Source organism: Mesoplodon densirostris, chromosome 19 (genome assembly GCF_025265405.1).
Source record: "Mesoplodon densirostris isolate mMesDen1 chromosome 19, mMesDen1 primary haplotype, whole genome shotgun sequence".
NCBI lineage: Eukaryota > Metazoa > Chordata > Mammalia > Artiodactyla > Ziphiidae > Mesoplodon > Mesoplodon densirostris.
Genome location: NC_082679.1, coordinates 1,887,181 through 1,905,743, shown reverse-complemented (window position 1 = coordinate 1,905,743; position 18,563 = coordinate 1,887,181). Strand labels below are relative to the sequence as shown.

The window sequence follows — 18,563 nt, the reverse complement described above, 5'->3', positions numbered from 1 at the left end:
ATTCTGAATATGAAACCATACGTACATACAAAGAATTTATTAAGCTTATCTGTCATAGCCAAAATGGATACAAACCACAAAACCCCATCCTTTAACAGATGTATGGATAAAAAGTCAGTGGGTGGTATATCCAAACAGTATATTTTTCAGGAAAAAAAAATGAATTATAATTATCAGCAACTTAAATGATTCTCAAAATAATTATGCATCATGAAAAAGAGACAAATATAAAAGTAAACATTAAGACCCCAATGATATTAAGTGTAGAAAACACCAATTGAATGGGAAAAAAGCAAATCAATACTAGTTGCCTGGGAGTCCTGGGAGAGATGTCAGAAGGTGGATATGAGAGTGATGGATGTTTGTAATTATGATGGTCCTGTGGGTTTACACATATTAAAACTTAACCAAGCTGTACATTTTAGGTATGTTCAGTTCAATGCATACCAACTATACAGCTCAATTAAATTTAATAGAAATTGGCTTCACATAAAAAAATCTTAATTTCTTTTCTGAATCTCCTTTTCAGTAGAACTCTGGCAACCACATGTTAAGCCCATCACATCTCCTTGTCTCATGGGAGGGATTCTGTTGTGGTAGCAATGAAGACTGGTGAGCAATGAAAGGTGTTTCCACTTGAGTTATCCAGGAACTGCTTGCGTCCTAAAAACCACATGCCAGGACTACACGATTTCCACTTTTATTACCCATTATCTTTGCTATACACCAATGACCTTGAGATAAACAATGCTACGGGATCCCAAAACCTTTACATTATTCAGCCTGACACTGACTGGGACCTCAGGAGAGAAACCGCTCTGCAGCTCCTGAGAATTTTTTCAAAAACATTATCCTCAACAGCCCCAGTCACGGGAACATTCATGGATGCAATTTTAGAATAGGTTCATCTCTTTTTGTTTGCTAGTCACTCACTCCCTATTACTTCCGTTTCTATACCAAATATGGTTCCCACCTAATGTCTGTAATCTAACGCTCAGCAACACCAGCCTACCATGTTATGGACATTATGGCACATGGCTCTTTTCCAGCTGGACCTAGAGAACTTCTTCTCTTGAACAGTACTGGGGTCATCATGTGACATCCCATGTGAAAAAAGAGAACTTATGCAGCTCCAAAAAACACTGGTGGTTCATACAACTGTCCTCATCTCAGGGTGACCTCGGGACCCACCAAAAATTCTAACATCCAGGTCACATTAGTCCCACAAAGCCCTGTAGTCTACCCCAGGAGGCTTTGGACAACAACTCAAATTAGACCAAAACTGGAGTGAAAACCATTCTCCGCCATGATACTATCCTTACTGAAGAATACAAAGATTGGAACACCCACAAAAGACGTGGCTTAAACTATAGTCTTTATTTTTTCACAGACCAGAGCAAAGGGTGGCAGATGGTTCCCCAACAGGGTGACCTGGAGCTAGAAACATCCATCGTGAGCATGACATGAGACAATACCACCAAGGAAAGCAAACTTCTGTCAGCTGCCAAGGGAACCCACATTGGGTCACCGTGGTCAAAGCTGCTTAGGTCCTGTCCTTGACAGAAGAGAAGGACAACACCCAAGTGCTCAGGCTATCCATGCTTCCCTCCAGGGGACAGGACAGCACAGAGGTCTACCTACCCTGATCACAGTGCGATGACTGACGGCCAGTACTGGGATCTACCACTTGGGAGAGGTAAAAAACCTACAGTGATGTTGAGTCCAGCAAGGGGCTTGCATAGGTTAGAAGGTAGAGCGTAGCTCCTGAAAAGCTTCCTACGAACCTGGTACTCATAGGCAATCTGCACACCAGGGCTGTTCAGATGTATGGCATTCAACTTCCAGTTGATGACTTCCTCAGAGAGTCTATTCAGTATGATGTATTAACTAAGGAGACAGCTCATTCGCTGCTCTCCTCATCTCACTTGAAGGCCCTTCTCCAGATGAACTTTCTGATATCGAATAAGGTAAGACCTTTGGCTGAAAGCTTTCCTACATTTGCTGTACTCATAGGGTCTATCTGAGCTGTGAAGTTTCTAGTGCTCAGTCAGAGCAGACCTTTGACAGAAAACTTTTCCACATTTGCTGTGCTGATGAGGCCTTTCTGGGGTGTGAGCTTTTCGGTGTTGAGTAAGCTGGATGCTTTGGCTAAAGAATTCTCCTCATTCAGAGTTCTCATATGGTTTTTCTCCAATGTGAACTCTGGTGCTTAATAAGAGTAGAGCTTTGGCTAAAACACTTTCCACATTCACTGCACTTATAAGGCCTTTCGCCAGTGTGAACTCTCTGGTGCGTAGTGAGAATAGAGTTTTGGCTAAAACATTTCCCACATTCACTGCACTTGTAAGTCTTTGCTCCAGTGTGAATTCTCTGGTGGACCTGAAGGTGGGCCCTTTGCCTAAAGGACTTCCCACATTCACTACACTCATAAGGCCTTTCCCCAGTGTGAATTCTTCTATGTTTAATGAGGCTGGCAATGTACCTAAAGACTTTCCCACATTCACTGCACTCATAAGGCCTCTCTCCAGTGTGGACTCTCTGATGCTGAACAAGCATGCGTTTATAGGTGAAGGCTTTTCTGCATTCTCCACATTCATAAGGTCTCTCCCCAGTGTGGACTCTCTGGTGCTGAACAAGTTTGCTTTTAGTAATGAAGGTTTTCCCACATTCACTGCATTCGTAAGGCTTGGCTCCAGTGTGAATTCTCTGGTGCACAATAAGTTGGGCGTTTTGCCTAAAGAACTTCCCGCATTCTCTACACTCATAAGGCCTTTCCCCAGTGTGAATTCTTCTATGTATAACAAGGTTGGAGTTGCATCTAAAGACTTTCCCACATTCACTGCATTCATAAGGCCTTTCTCCAGTGTGGACTCTCTGGTGCTGAGCAAGCCTGTATTTACGGCAGAAGGCTTTCCCACATTCACTGCACTTGTAACGCTTTTCTCCATTGTGAAAGGCCTCTACAAACTCGGTGTCCTTTTGTGGAGTGACTTGCTGCTGGAGAAGGCCAGAGCTACAAGGGAAATCCTTCCCAGGCTCCTGGAATGTGAAAGACTTCTTGGATGCATGGACAGTGTGGCTCTTCATAAAGGTCTTACCCATGTCTCTTCTAAAGAGTTCCTCTCCACTGTGCTGGTGAAATGGCACACCTGCCCCACAGAGTCTCTGGTCAGGGTTTGTGCCAAGGTCTTCAGCTAGATGCAAACCACCTTCTAAGTACAGGCAGCACCTCTCCCAGGGATGGGACTTCAGGATGGACAGGTCTGCCTCTGAAGTATTTATTTGTGGCACTTCTACAGAAACATTCTGCTCAGAAGGTAGCTTGTTCTCTGCTATATACCAACACCCTGAAAGCAGAGAAATACGGGTAAACTTGACATAGGATTTTGGTAGGAGGCGGCCCAATCACAAATGTGTGTCTGACATAAAAAAGAATAAATCTATGGGACTGTTTTCAAGACAAGAAGTTGCAGGGAGGTTAGGAAAGCCCTGCTGTACAGTACTGACCCTCTACACATCACAGAACAGGGAACACTCACCAGGCAAATGACAGAAGGATGGGGTGGAATGCATAAAGGAGCTAGGGGTCCACAACTCATTCCTCCAGGAACAGTTTTCACTAGGACCTTGGCTGCTGGTGACATGTGTGTGCTATGTGGAAAGCTGTGTCCAGGTCCAGGAAAATCTGATTTTCACTGAGTAGCTGGCGTTCAATGACTATTTTGAGGAAAGGTGTAGGCCTCATCAAACATTAAGTGTAGGTGAATAGTGGAAAGCACAGCAGAGGGAGGATGGAGAGGAACAATGAGTGGAAGACAGAGAGGTGAGGGATAATTCTGGGTTGGAAGCCAGAGTAAAAATCACAGGAGGCAAGGGTCAAGGATGGAGGAGAAACAGAAACGAGGTACACAGTCACTGGCCTTGACACCAAAACAGTGTCGGGTACGGGACATGTTCCTGAAATAACGTGAACCGAACCATGATGTCACTTCCTCCCTCAATGCCAATTACCAGGGCCAGGCCATATTTGAGCCCCTCTTGCTCTGTCTGGAGCCATGTCCACTCTGTCATGTACCCAGGGTTCTCCTCTCAGCTCCAGCTGGACAACATGGGACCTAGAAGATGAAAGACCTAAGAGAAACACACGACAGGTGAACAGTCAGTACTGGCCCAGGGGACAACCAATCCCAAAACAACCTCAGGGAAAAAAATAGGTAACAAAAAGAATCTTTGAGATGAGGGTCTCACAGAAACAGCCAAGAAGACCCCACAAATACTGACCACATTAAGTCCCAACAATTCCTGGAATGGTGAGGCCCCAAGAAATGTCAGCTGGAAGATGGCAGAGCCTGAAGCACAGAGGTGCATGGGTCTACGGAGTCAACTTAGCAGGGAGTGGCTGAGACTAATGGAACCCACTGAACTAATTCCAAGTCATTTGACACAGAAAACCTTCACTGAAAAAACTTCAGAGCCACTGGTACTGGGGATACTTCTGAAAGGAGGTCATATACGCAGTCACTCAGCCTTGGCACCAACAACACAGATGAGAGGGAAGCAGTAACAGAGATGTGCCCACTGTCAAGCTGTGAGAAAACAGACTTGTCTTTGGAAAAAAGGGGAAAGGCAGAGACCTGCCCAGGATGCTGGGATAGGTGGGAGGGCCTTACCCAATGATGCAACAAGTGCAAAGGTCTCCAGCATGACATCGCGGTACAGGAATCTCTGGGCCTCATCAAGAAGCCTCCATTCCTCCTGGGAAAAGTACACAGCCACGTCCTCAAAGGTCACAGAGCCCTGTGATGACAGGGACAGATGTCTCCATAAACAGCCTCTCTCCCCAGGACCCCATAAGTAACCCTAACCCATACGCACTCTGGGTTCATCATCCTCCCCGGCTCCCTAACTCAGAGGGCACTGGTACCGAATAACTCTTCATACTTCCTTGAGCACTAGGTACAACTCTCAGCAACAATAGGTAGGTAGGTGGACAGATAGATGCCATCTAAGCTGTGCGCCTGGTATGCATGGCCCCCTCCCTCTCCTGCAAGACAACAGCCTGAGAGTCCCCAGGATCATGTCTCCTAGACACAAACAAACTTGGGCTCATCGTCCTCTCTTAAACTCCTGGTATGAGGGCCCTGGGGCAATTTGGTCACACACCTTCCCCACATGCATATTACTCACTGGCTAACTAACTCCTCATACAGCTGATCCCCATCACCACCACCCGGCCCACAAAATTGGCATGTCTCCTGCCTCCTCACATACCCTCTGCACACGGCATCAGAAAGTTCCTGCCAATGCAACAGGATCCCACCGTACTCCAACTCTCCAATGGTCTGCTCGGAAGGCTTCCCCACCAGGCCTTGTTCCTGACTTTAATTTTAACCTCAGTCAAAACATGCAGATCTAAATACGCCTGTTCATGTTCCACCTCTGTATTGCACATTATGTCTCTTCACCACTTGCAATCTCTGTCCATATAACACCCATTCAAAATCCACACCCACTTGACACACCTTAGGTAAACTCATCTGACATTCTGTCAGAAACTACCCAAGTTCCACCACAAAAGCCTAGTGAGTGCACAGGAAGAAAAATAACCACCAGCCTGACTTTACTATCACTTCACCTCCATTCTGCTTTCCCTCTGCATCAATTTATCCATTTCATAGGCACTCCCCCATAAAAACCTGAGCCACCTGCTGGACTTTCCCTCCCCCCCCACCTTCCCACTGATGACCACTCTTCTTATCTGTCTTTGTGACAGCCCCCCTCTCTTCCCTTGTCCCCTAATGGCATCCTGAAGCCTCCCCCCAGCACTCTAGATCTGCACGTTCAGCCGTCCCCTTGTCTCCTATACTTGGAGTCACTGGAACATCTGAGAATCAAAACAGCCAAAACCCAATTCCTAATATTCTCACGGAAAAGGACTGCTATCACTAACTTCCCCATCTCAGTTGATGGCACTGCCACCCTCTCATGTGCAAAGGGAAAAAAAACTTGGAGTCATCCGTGAGCCCTCCACATTAGAAAATCCGGTCAGCCCCTACTTTAAAAGCAAATCCAGAAGCCAAGTGTTTCTCCTACCTCCTCATGCACCACTTTGGTCCAGCAAGAACTAATGGGCATCCGGATGACTGCAATGGCCTCCTTCATTATCTCCCTGTCTTCCTCTCCCCCAGTCTCTTGTGCACTCCGCAGCCAGAAGTAGCCTCTTAAAACCTAAGTCACATCACTTTTCCCCTCTGTTCCAAAAATTCTATGTCTGCCATCATTCTCAGAACAGAAACCTCTTCTCAGGCTACCATTCTAGGTCTAACTCTGGCCCCCTTGCTCTCTGTTCTTACCAGCTGTTAACAAAGACCTACAAGTCCTAAAACACTCCCATCTCAATCTCATCCTCAAACATTTGTACATTTTACCCGCTATACCTAAGACAACCTTTCACATCTCAGTCCACTGGCTGCCAAAAATGGGAATCTGTCCATATAACCTCTGGCCTGGACTTGGAAATCTGGGCTTAGGGTCCCCAGACACCAAGTCCAGGAAGAGTGGCGGCAAAAGACTTCTAGGACACCTGACACTCACCAGTGCAGGGTCCATAAGTGGTTCTGCTGAATGTGGAACCTGTGGGAAGAGCAGGGCCATGTAATATTAATTCCCATCAGCAACACAGACAAAAAAGGTTAATCAACGACCGATTTAATATTTCAGGCGAAGACAAACGCTCAAGAGGAAACTAAAGCATAAAAGAGGGCAGAAAATGTTACAGTTGTACCATAAGGTCATGTGGGTATCTTGAGAAAAGGCTGTCCAAAAGTGGGACAAACAAGTACAAAGCCTCTCTATCAGAGTCATGCCTGGTGTGTTTGAGCAGCACCTACAAAGCTGGTATGACTGGAGCCCAGTGAGCCCAGAAGAATAAGGGATCGTGTTGGCAAGGAAATGGTGTTGGCAGGTCATAAAGCACTATTATAGTCCTAAGTCACAACTATCAAAATTAAGTCTCACTTTACGTACAGCTCTGTTTCTGACACTCCCATTTGATTCCCTTCGTCTGTTTCTCCCTTGCCAATGATACATTTTTCTCTTCTTGTAGCTTGTAGTTGGCCCTAACATCTGATCAGAAGTTCGTATATTATACTTCCGTTCCCAATTTTACTTGGTTATCTTATAAATTATTGCTTTATATAAAATTTCAGCCTTTCCATTTGGCGGCAGCCATCAGGTGAGCCGAGATGGGCGCTTACAAGTACATCCAGGAGCTGTGGAGGAAGAAGCAGTCGGACGTGATGCGCTTTCTGCTCAGGGTTTGCTGCTGGCAGTACCGCCAGCTCTCGGCGCTGCACCGGGCCCCGCGCCCCACCCGGCCCGGCAAGGCGCGCAGGCTGGGCTACAAGGCCAAGCAAGGTTATGTGATGTATCGGGTTCGCGTGCGCCGCGGTGGCCGCAAAGGCCCGGTCCCGAAGGGCGCCACCTACGGCAAGCCCGTCCACCACGGCGTCAACCAGCTCACGTTTGCCCGGAGCCTTCAGTCTGTTGCCGAGGAGCGAGCAGGACGCCACTGTGGGGCCCTGAGGGTCCTGAATTCTTACTGGGTGGGTGAAGATTCTACGTACAAGTTTTTTGAGGTTATCCTCATCGATCCCTTCCATAAAGCTATCAGAAGAAACCCTGACACCCAGTGGATCACCAAACCAGTCCACAAGCACAGGGAGATGCGGGGGCTGACGTCTGCAGGCAGGAAGAGCCGCGGCCTCAGCAAGGGCCACAAGTTCCACCACACGATCGGTGGTTCTCGCCGCGCAGCCTGGAGAAGGCGCAATACTCTCCAGCTCCACCGCTACCGCTAATATAAGTAATGTTTGTAAAATTCTTACCTAATAAACAGTTTAGGACATTCACGTCTGCTTAAAAGTGTTTTTTAATCTGTCTGTTAAAACTAGTTGTCTGCAGATTGCTTCATTGAATGCATTGTCAAATTCTGAAAGTTAAAGTGCAATAATGTTTGAAGATTTTAAGTGATGGTGTGTCTTGTTTCTAATAAAGGAAATGCCTTTGTTTTTTGCTTTATTAGGCAGTTGATATTTCCGTGTTTAAAATGCTGTCTGGTAACAATAGGTGTAAAATTCTGTAAAAGAGGAGCACAGAAACTAGCCATGTAGATTTGTTGGTGCATGTGATGAAACCTACAGCTTTATTGGGGTGATGCAATGCTCTCTGCTGGTTTACTCTAAAGTGGCTGTTTTATGGAGTTTGGCAAGGACAAACTTTAAATTGGTTTTCCTTGGAAATGTAAAGGATGTCGTGATCCTTTATCATGATCATAGTGCCGAAAAATAAAGTTGACTAGGGCCCACGTTTTTAGACTTAATTTGCTATTCCATATATGTAACTGCTGCTGCCAAAAGGCAGAAAGTAAAGGAATGCCACCATTTTTTAAGAGAATTGAATAAACCTGTTGCAAGATGTTTCTCTTACAAAAAAAAAAAAATTTCAGCTTACATAATCCATATACTAAGTTCTGATTAGAAATTATTATAACATTATGGAGACTGGTCCAAGATGGCAGAGTAGAAGGATGTGTGTTCACTGCCTTTTGTGAGCGCACTGGAATTACAACTTACTACTGAACAATCATTGACAGGAAGACGCTGGAACTCAGGAAAAAAGATACCCCACATCCAAAGACAAAGCAGAAGCTGCAATGAGACGGTAGGAGAGGTGCAATTACAATAAAATCAAATCCCATAACTGCTGGGTGGGTGACTCACAGACTGGAGAACACTTATACCACAGAAGTCCACCCACTGGAGTGAAGGTTCTGAGCCCCAAGTCAGGGTTCCAACCTTGTGGTCTGGCAACAGGAGGAGGAATTCCCAGAGAAACAGACTTTGAAGGCTAGCAGGATTTGACTACAGGACTTCGACAGGACTGGGGGAAACATATACTCCAAGCTTGGAGGGCATACACAAACGAGTGTGTGCATCAGGACCCAAGGGGAAGGAGTAGTGACTCCATAGGAGACTGAACCAGACCTACCAGCTAGTGTTGGAAGGTATCCTGCAGATGCAGGGTATGGCTGTGGCTCACCACAGGGACAAGACCAGCAGCAGCAGAATCTCTGGGAAGGACTCCTTGGCATGAGCCCTCCCAGAGTGCACCGTTAGCCCCATCAAAGAGCCTGTAGCCTCCCGGTGCTGCATCGCCTCAGGCCAAACAACCAACAGGGAGGGAACTCAGCCCCACCCATCAGCAGACAAACCAATTAAAGTTTTACTGAGCTCTGCCCACCAGAGCAAAACCCAGCTCTACCCACCCACCACCAGTCCCTCCCATCAGGAAGCTTGCACAAGCCTCTTAGATAGCCTCATCCACCAGAGGGCAGACAGCAGAAGCAAGAAAAACTACAATGTTGCAGCCTGTGGAATGAAAACCACATTCACAGAAAAACAAACAAAATGAAAAGGCAGAGGGCTATGTACCAGATGAAGAAACAAGATAAAATCCCAGAAAAACAACTAAATGAAGTGGAGATAGGCAAACCTCAGAAAAAGAATGGAGGCAAAGATCAAGAAGAGGCAAAAAATGTTTTAAAAGACCTAGAAGAATTAAAGAACCAACAAACAGAGATGAACAATACAATAACCAAAATGAAAAATATAGTAGAAGGAATCAATAGCAGAATAACTGAGGCAGAAGAACGGATAAGTGACCTGGAAGACAGGATGGTGTAATTCACTGCCACGGAATAAAGAAAAAAGAATGAAAAGAAAACAAGACAGCCTGAGAGACCTCTGGGACAACGTTAAATGCAACAGCATTCATATTATACAGGTCCCAGAAGCAGAAGAGAGAAACAACAGACCCAAGAAACTATTTGAAGAGATTATAGTTGAAAACTTCCCTAACATGGGAAAGGAAATAGCCACCCAAGTCTGGGAATCACAGAGAGTCCCAGGCAGGACAAACCCAAGGAGTAACATGCTGAGACACATAGTAATCAAACTGACAAAAATGAAAGACAAAGAAAAATTATTGAAAGCAACAAGGGAAAAATGACAAATAACATACAAGGGAACCCCCATAAGGTTAACAGCTGATTTCTCAGCAGAAACTCTACAAGCCAGAAGGGAGTGGCATGATATATTTAAAGTGATGAAAAGAACCTACAACCAAGATTACTCTACCCGGCAAGGATTTCATTCAGATTTGATGGAGAAATCAAAACCTTTACAGACAAGCAAAAGCTAAGAGAATTCAGCACCACCAAACCAGCTCTATAACAAATGCTAAAGGAACTTCTCTAAGTGGGAAACACAAGAGAAGAAAAGAACCTACAAAAACAAACCCAAAACAATTAAGAAAATGGTAGCAGGAACATCCATATCGGTAATTACCTTAAACGTGAATGGATTAAATGCTCCAACCAAAAGACACAGGCTTGCTGAATGGATACAAAAACAAGACCCATATACATGTTGTCTACAAGAGACTCACTTAAGACCTAGGGACACATAAGACTGAAAGTGAGGGGATGGGAAAAGATATTCCATGCAAATGGAAATCAAAAGACAGCTGGAGTAGCAACACTCATATCAGATAAAATAGACTTTAAAGAATGTTAAGAGGGCTTCCCTGGTGGTGCAGTGGTTGAGAATCTACCTGCCAATGCAGGGGACATGGGTTCGAGCCCTGGTCTGGGAAGATCCCACATGCCGCGGAGCAGCTAGCCCCGTGAGCCACAATTACTGAGCCTGCGCGTCTGGAGCCTGTGCTCTGCAACAAGAGAGGCCGCGATAATGAGAGGCCCGAGCACCGCGATGAGGAGTGGCCCCCACTTGCTGCAACTAGAGAAAGCCCTCGCACAGAAACGAAGACCCAACACAGCCATAAATAAATAAATAAAATTAAAAAAAAAAAAAAAAAAGAATGTTAAGAGACAAGGAAGGACACTACATAATGACAAGGAGATCAATCCAAGAAGAAGCGATAACAATTATAAATATATATGCACCCAACATAGGAGCACCTCAATATATAAGGCAAGTGCTAACAGCTATAAAAGAGGAAATTGACAGTAACACAATAATGATGGGGGACTTTGAGACCTCACTTACATCAATGGACAGATCATCCAGACAGAAAATTAATAAAGAAACACAAGCTTTAAATGACACAGTAGGGCTTCCCTGGTTGAGAGTCCGCCTGCCGATGCAGGGGACACGGGTTCATGCCCCGGTCCGGGAAGATCCCACATGCCATGGAGCGGCTGGGCCCGTGAGCCATGGCCACTGAGCCTGCACGTCTGGAGCCTGTGCCCCGCAACGGGAGAGCCCACAAGAGTGAGAGGCCCACGTACCGCAAAAAAAAAAAAAAGACACAGTAGACCAGATAGATTTAATTGATATTTATAGAACATTCCATCCAAAAACAGCAGATTACACTTTCTTCTCAAGTGCACACAGAACATTCTCCAGGATAGATCACATCTTGGGTCACAAATCAAGCCTCAGTAAATTTAAGAAAATTGAAATCATATCAAGGATCTTTTCCGACCACAATGCTATGAGATTAGAAATCAAATACAGGGGAAAAAATGTAAGAAACACACACAGAGGCTAAACAGTACGTTACTAAATAACCAAGAGATCACTGAAGAAATCAAAAAATATCTAGAGACAAATGACAATGAAAACATGACGATCCAAAACCTATGGGATACAGCAAAAGCAGTTCTAAGAGGGAAGTTTATAGCAATACAAGCCTGCCTCAAGAAACAAGAAAAATCTCAAATAAACAATCTAAACTTAGACCTAAAGGAACTAGAGAAAGAAGAACCAACAAAACCCAAAGTTGGTGGAAGGAAAGAAATCATAAAGATAAGAGCAGAAATAAATGAAATAGAAACAAAGAAAACAATATCAAAGATCAATAAAACTAAAAGCTGGTTCTTTGAGAAGATAAACAAAATTGATAAATCTTTAGCCAGACTCATCAAGAAAAAGAGGGAGAGGACTCAAACCAATAAAATTAGAAATGAAAAATGAGAAGTTACAATGGACACCACAGAAGTACAAAGCATTGTAAGAGACTACTAAGGGACTTCCCTGGTGGTACAGTGGTTAAGAATCCACCTGCCAATGCAGGGGACACAGGTTCGAGCCCTCCTCTGGGATGATCCCACATGCCACGGAGCAACTAAGCCCATGCACCACAACTACTGAGCTCATGTGCCACAACTACTGAAGCCTGCGTGCCTAGAGCCCGTGCTCCACAACAAGAGAAGCCACCACAATGAGAAGCCCGCACACCGCAACGAAGACCCAATGCAGCCAAAAATAAATAAATAAATTTATTTTTTTTAATTGAAGAAAAGCCATATGAGCATCTCAATAGATGCAGAAAAAGCTTTTGATAAAGTTCAACACCCATTTACATGATAAAAACTCTCCAGAAAGTGGGCATCAAGGGAACCTACCTCAACAAAATAAAGGCCATATACAACAAACCCACAGCAAACATCATTCTCAACGGTGGAAAACTGAAAGCATTTCCTCTAAGATCAAGAACAAGACAAGGATGTCCACTCTTGCCACTATTATTCAACATAGTTCTCGAAGTCGTAGCCACAGCAGTCAGAGAAGAAAAAATAAAAGGAATACAAATTGGAAAAGAAGAAGTAAAAGTGCCACTGTCTGCAGATGACATGATACTATACACAGAGAATCCTAAAGATGCCACCAGAAAACTACTAGAGCTAATCAATGAATTTGGTAAAGTTGCAGGATACAAAATTAATACATAGAAGTCTCTTGCATTCCTATACACTAACAACGAAAGATCAGAAAGAGAAATTAAGGAAACAATCCCATTCACCATTGCAACAAAAAAGAATAAAATACCTAGGAATAAACGTACCAAGGAGGTAAAAGACCTGTACTCAGAAAACTGTAAGACACTGATGAAAGAAATCAAAGATGACACAGATGGAGAGATATACCATGTTCCTGGATTGCAAGAATCAATATTGTGAAAATGACTCTACTACCCAAAGCAATCTACAGATTCAATGCAATTCCTATAAAATTACCAGTGGCATTTTTTACAGAACTAGAACAAAAAAATCTAAAAATCTGTATGGAGACACAAAAGACCCCGAATAGCCAAAGTAGTCTTGAGGGAATAAAATGGAGCTGGAGGAATCAGACTCCCTGACTTTAGACTATACTATAAAGCTACAGTAATCTAAACAATATGGTACTGATGAACAAAAATATAGATCAGTGGAACAGGACAGAAAGCCCAGAGAAAAACTCACGCACCTATGGTCAACTAATCTATGACAAAAGAGGCAAGGATATACAATGGAGAAAAGACAGTCTCTTCAATAAGTGGTGCTGGGAAAACTGGACAGCTACACGTAAAGAATGAAATTAGAACACTCCCTAACACCATACACAAAAATAAACTCAAAATGGATTAGAGACCTAAATGTAAGACCAGACACTATAAAACTCTTAAGAGGAAAATATAGGAATAACACTCTTTGACATAAATCACAGCAAGATCGTTTTTGATCCACCTCCTAGAGTAATGGAAATAAAAACAAAAATAAACAAATGGGACCTAATGAAAGTTAAAAGCTTTTGCAAAGCAAAGGAAACCACAAACAAGACGAAAAGACAACCCTCAGAATGGGAGAAAATACTTGCAAATGAATCAACAGACAAAGGATTAATCTCCAAAATATATAAACAGCTCATGCAGCTCCATATTAAAAAACATACAACCCAATCCAAAAATGGGCAGAAGACCTAAATAGACATTTCTCCAAAGACGACATACAGATGGCCAAGAAGCACATGAAAAGCCACTCAACATCACTAATTATTAGAGAAATGCAAATCAAAACTACAATGAGGGCTTCCCTGGTGGCGCAGTGGTTGAGAATCCGCCTGCCGATGCAGGGGACATGGGTTCGTGCCCCGGTCTGGGAAGATCCCACATGCCGCGGAGCAGCTGGGCCCGTGAGCCATGGCCGCTGAGCCTGCGCGTCCGGAGCCTGTGCTCCGCAATGGGAGAGGCCACAACAGTGAGAGGCCCGCGTACCACAAAAAAAAAAAAAAAAAAAAAAAAACTACAATGAGGTATCACCTCACACTAGTTAGAATGGGCATCATCAGAAAATCTACAAACAACAAATGCTAGAGAGGGTGTTGAGAAAAGGGAACTGTTTTTCACTGTTGGTGGGAATGTAAATTGATAAAGCCATATGACAAACAGTATGGAGGTTCCTTAAAAAGCTAAAAATAGAATTACCATATAACCAAGTAATCCACTACTGGGCGTATACCCAGAGAAAATTGTAATTCAAAAATACACATGCAGGGACTTCCCTGGTGGCACAGTGGTTAAGAATCTGCCGGCCAATGCAGGGGACAAGGGTTTGAGCCCGGGTCTGGGAAGATTCCACATGCTGTGGAGCAACTAAGCCCATGCACCACAACTACTGAGCCTGCACTGTAGAGCCCACAAGCCACAACTAGTGAGCCCAAGAGCCACAACTACAGAAGCCCACACGCCTAAAGCCCATGCTCCACAACAAGCAACTGCAATGAGAAGCCCACGCACTGCAATGAAGAGTAGCCCCTGCTTGCCGCAACCAGAGAAAGTCGCGCACAGCAACGAAGACCCAACATAGCCATACATACATACATACATACATACATGAATGACGCATGCACCCCAATGTTCACTGCAGCACTATTTACAAGAGCCAGATCATGGAAACAACCTAAATGCCCATTGACAGACAACTGGATAAAGAAGATGTGGTACATATATACAATGGAATATTACTCAGCCATAAAAAGGAACGAAATTGGGTCATTTGTAGAGATGTGGATGGATCTAGAGACTGTCATACAGAGTGAAGTAAGTCAGAAAGAGAAAAAGAAATATTGTATGTTAACACATATATGTGGAACCTAGAAAAATAGTATAGATAAACCGGTCTGCAGGGCAGAAATAGACACACAGATGTAGAGAACAAATGTACGGACGCCAAGGGGGGATGTTGGCGGGGGAATGAATTGGGAGATTGGGACTGACATATACACACTAGTACGTATAAAATAGATAACTAATAAGAACCTGCTGTATATAAAAAAATAATAAAACTCAAGAAAATTATTATAACATTATATAACAGAATTCAAGAATACATATTTTTAATTTTTATCCATGTTATTTATATATCCTTTTTCTTTCATAAATACTCAGACAGATTTTCTGTAATTTCCTACCTGCTGTTTTCTCCTGCAGTGGAGCAGGGAACGACCATTTGTCGACTTCACACTGACAGTGAATCTCAGAATTCCCTGGCGGTTCAGTGGTTAAAATTCGGTGCTGTCACTGCCATGGGTTCGATTTCAATCCCTGGTCTGGGAACTAAGATCCTGGTAGCTGCACAGTGTGGCCTAAAAAAAAAAAGAGAGAGAGAGAGTTACAAGAAGAAAATGGCACCAGAAAATTAATCTGTGACAAAGGGGTTGTTGCTGGCATCAGAGTAAAAGTGCTTGGCCTCCAGCAGTGTGAGATAAGTGGCTGTCAAAGATGACGCCTTAAACTTAAGACAAAGGAAACAACCTATGAGACCTGACCTCTATTCCACCCTCATTATAAAAACATGGAAATTTCTTTGGTTCTAAACATCTTGATAAGGATTCCCAGCATTATAACTTTTTATCCTTACAAGGATTCATTTTGTCCCCCTTAAAACAAGTATTTTAACAAGATGTCTTAATCATTTTCTCTTCCAATACCACCAGAGGACGATGACATAACAGTAAAATGAATACTATTAGCAGAGTATAATCACTGCAAAAGCAGAAACCCTCTAAGTGGCTGTATACTGTAAAACTGTAAGTTTACCTAATGCACAATGAGTGTGTATAAAAATACAACTACGGCATCACTAATCATTAGAGAAATGCAGATCAAAACTACAATAAGGTATCACCTCACACCAGTCAGAATGGCCATCATCAAAAAATCTACGAACAATAAATGGTAGAGAGAGTGTGAAGAAAAGGGAACCCTCTTGCACTGTTGGTGGGAACGTAAATTGATACAGCCACTATGGAGAACAGTATGGAGGTTCCTTAAAAAACTAAAAGTAGGGGCCTCCCTGGTGGCGCAGTGGTTAAGAGTCCGCCTGCCGATGCAGGGGATACGGGTTCGTGCCCCGGTCTGGGAGGATCCCATATGCCGCGGAGCGGCTGGGCCCGTGAGCCATGGCCGCTGGGCCTGCGCATCCGGAGCCTGTGCTCCGCAAGGGGAGGGGCCACAACAGTGAGAGGCCCACATACCGCAAAAAGAAAAAAAAAAAAAAAAAAAAACTAAAAGTAGAATTACCATATGACCCAGCAATCCCACTACTGGGCATATACCCTGAGAAAACCATAATTCAAAAAGAGTCATGTACCACAATGTTCATTGCAGCGCTATGGACAATAGCCAGGACATGGAAGCAACCTAAGTGTCCATTGACAGATGACTGGATAAAGAAGATGTGGCACATATATACAATGGAATATTACTCGGCCATAAAAAGAAACAAAATTGAGTTACTTGTAGTGAGGTGGATGGACCTAGACTCTGTCATACAGAGTGAAGTAAGTCAGAAAGAGAAAAACAAATACCGTATGCTAACACATATATATGGAATCTAAAAAAAAAAAAAAGGTTATGAAGAACCTAGGGGCAGGACAGGAATAAAGACGCAGACGTAGAAATGTACTTGAGGGCACGGCGAGGGGGAAGGGTAAGCTGGGACGAAGTGAGAGAGCGGCACGGACTTATACACACTACCAAATGTAAAATTGATGGCTAGTGGGAAGCAGCTGCAGAGCACAGGAAGATGAGCTTGGTGCTTTGTGACCACCTAGAGGGATGGGATAGGGAGGGTGGGAGGGAGACACAAGAGGGAGAGGATATGGGGATGTATGTATATGTATAGCTGATTCACTCTGCTATACAGCAGAAACTAACACACCATTGTAAAGCAATTATACTCCAATAAAGATGTTAAAAAAATACAACTACGGGATAGATTACGACTAAGTATAACAATCTCATTCAAAGCACTAAATTAAAATTAGTAACATGGAGCAAAACAAGATCAAAAAGTGGAAATGTCCATTTAAATACAATAATAATTTAAACATATACGCTAAACAAATGTGTGCTTTATATACCCCAGAAAGCAAGGAAGGTATGGCTAGCGTAACAATGTTTATAATTACAGAAAGGAGACCAAAAAACAAACAAGCAAAAAAAAAACCAAAAAGAAAGCCTTCAACAGCAGACATTTTACTCATATACTGTATTCACACTATTAGAACACTGCAAAAGAAGGAAAATTAACGGACAGCCATGAAAAAATGGGTAAAGTCACACCATATTGGGCAAATGAATAAAAACACATCATAATACTTATGATTCCAGTCATAAAAGAGTTTTAAGATAACTGAGCGAAGGTAAACTACAGTCGTCGAATATTTTCCACACAGCTGAAACTATCAAGAAAAGCAAGGAAATGCTTACTTGAAACATCAGACAATACCTTAACTTTTGGGGTATGGGGATAACTGTTATGGAAGGAACCCACAGGCGGCTTCTGGGGTCCTACTTGTATCTAATTTCTTGACTTGAGCAAAGAACGGGTATTAGTAAGAGCTGCTTATTCAACTGAACATGGAAATTCTCTGCAATTTTTTTTCCCCACGCACGTCTTATTTCAATATTCGGAAAACCAAGATTTTGGGAAACAAATAAACATAGGACGCTCGTAAGAGAACATTGATAAGAACGAAAATACTGCAGAATGAGAAGAGTTGTCTGAGGGCCCGGAGGGAGCAGCATTTACCTGAATCGCACCCATCGGCGTGGCCGTACCAGCGGAGTCTGTGGGCAATGGTGGGGCCCGGGCACGGAGGCCCCTCCCGGCCCCGAGACAGAGTCAGGCCGGATGGCGCCCACGCGGAGCCTCAGCCCTTCCTCAGAGCAGCGGACACAGCACCCTCCTGGCTCCCTTTACCTGGTGCCGACCCAGGGTAGCGGAGCGCACACCAGCAAACAAGTCCGAGTTTAAATATGTCGCCCGCAGTCAACCCCGGAAGGCCCGCCCAGACACCGCCCCCTAGAACGGAAGTGGCTCTCTCCTGAGCCGTCATTGGTTCAGGGATCCTTACGCACCGCGCTTTGCCTTCCGGGTAATGTGGTTCACAGCGCTCTACGACCTGTCAGGCGGCGGTGCTGTACGACCTGTCAAGCGGCGGTGCTCCCCACCTCTGGGAAAGTTCGTCCTCACCCTGAGGGTAGCTGGGAAGGAGTGTCCCAAGGCTCTGAGTACTGGCGGGGTTCACACTTCTTAAAGGGGACGCACACAGATATCCGCAGAACCACGCTTCTTAAAGGGGACGCACCCAGATTTCCGTGGAATGTAGTCTGTGCTGTTCAGAGAGGTACTCAGATATAATAAGAGTTATATT

The 18,563-nt window shown here is 44.0% G+C and overlaps 2 protein-coding genes across 2 annotated transcripts; one reads left to right on the top strand and one right to left on the bottom strand.

Annotated features, from left to right (window-relative positions):
• Nucleotides 1-1,356: 1,356 nt before the first annotated feature.
• Nucleotides 1,357-18,164, bottom strand: LOC132479989 (zinc finger protein OZF-like). Its single transcript, XM_060083788.1, has 6 exons — nucleotides 17,939-18,164; nucleotides 15,315-15,488; nucleotides 6,595-6,633; nucleotides 4,671-4,797; nucleotides 4,012-4,131; nucleotides 1,357-3,347 (listed from the first exon to the last, which is right to left on the bottom strand). Exons 3-6 carry the CDS (start codon nucleotides 6,607-6,609, stop codon nucleotides 2,176-2,178), a joined length of 1,434 nt encoding a protein of 477 aa, XP_059939771.1. The 5' UTR covers nucleotides 6,610-6,633; nucleotides 15,315-15,488; nucleotides 17,939-18,164; the 3' UTR covers nucleotides 1,357-2,175.
• LOC132479993 (large ribosomal subunit protein eL15-like) lies at nucleotides 7,215-7,910 on the top strand. Its single transcript, XM_060083796.1, has one exon. It carries the CDS (start codon nucleotides 7,245-7,247, stop codon nucleotides 7,857-7,859), a length of 615 nt encoding a protein of 204 aa, XP_059939779.1. The 5' UTR covers nucleotides 7,215-7,244; the 3' UTR covers nucleotides 7,860-7,910.
• Nucleotides 18,165-18,563: the final 399 nt, after the last annotated feature.

Coding starts and splice junctions, on each gene's coding strand:
- LOC132479993 (XM_060083796.1), top strand. CDS start 7,245: ATGGGCGCTTACAAGTACATCCAGGAGCTGTGGAGGAAGAAGCAGTCG.
- LOC132479989 (XM_060083788.1), bottom strand. Junction 4,132..4,670: donor TGCACTTGTTGCATCATTGG/GTAAGGCCCTCC, acceptor TGTTTCTCTTAG/GTCTTTCATCTTCTAGGTCC. Junction 3,348..4,011: donor TCAAATATGGCCTGGCCCTG/GTAATTGGCATT, acceptor CTCTGCTTTCAG/GGTGTTGGTATATAGCAGAG.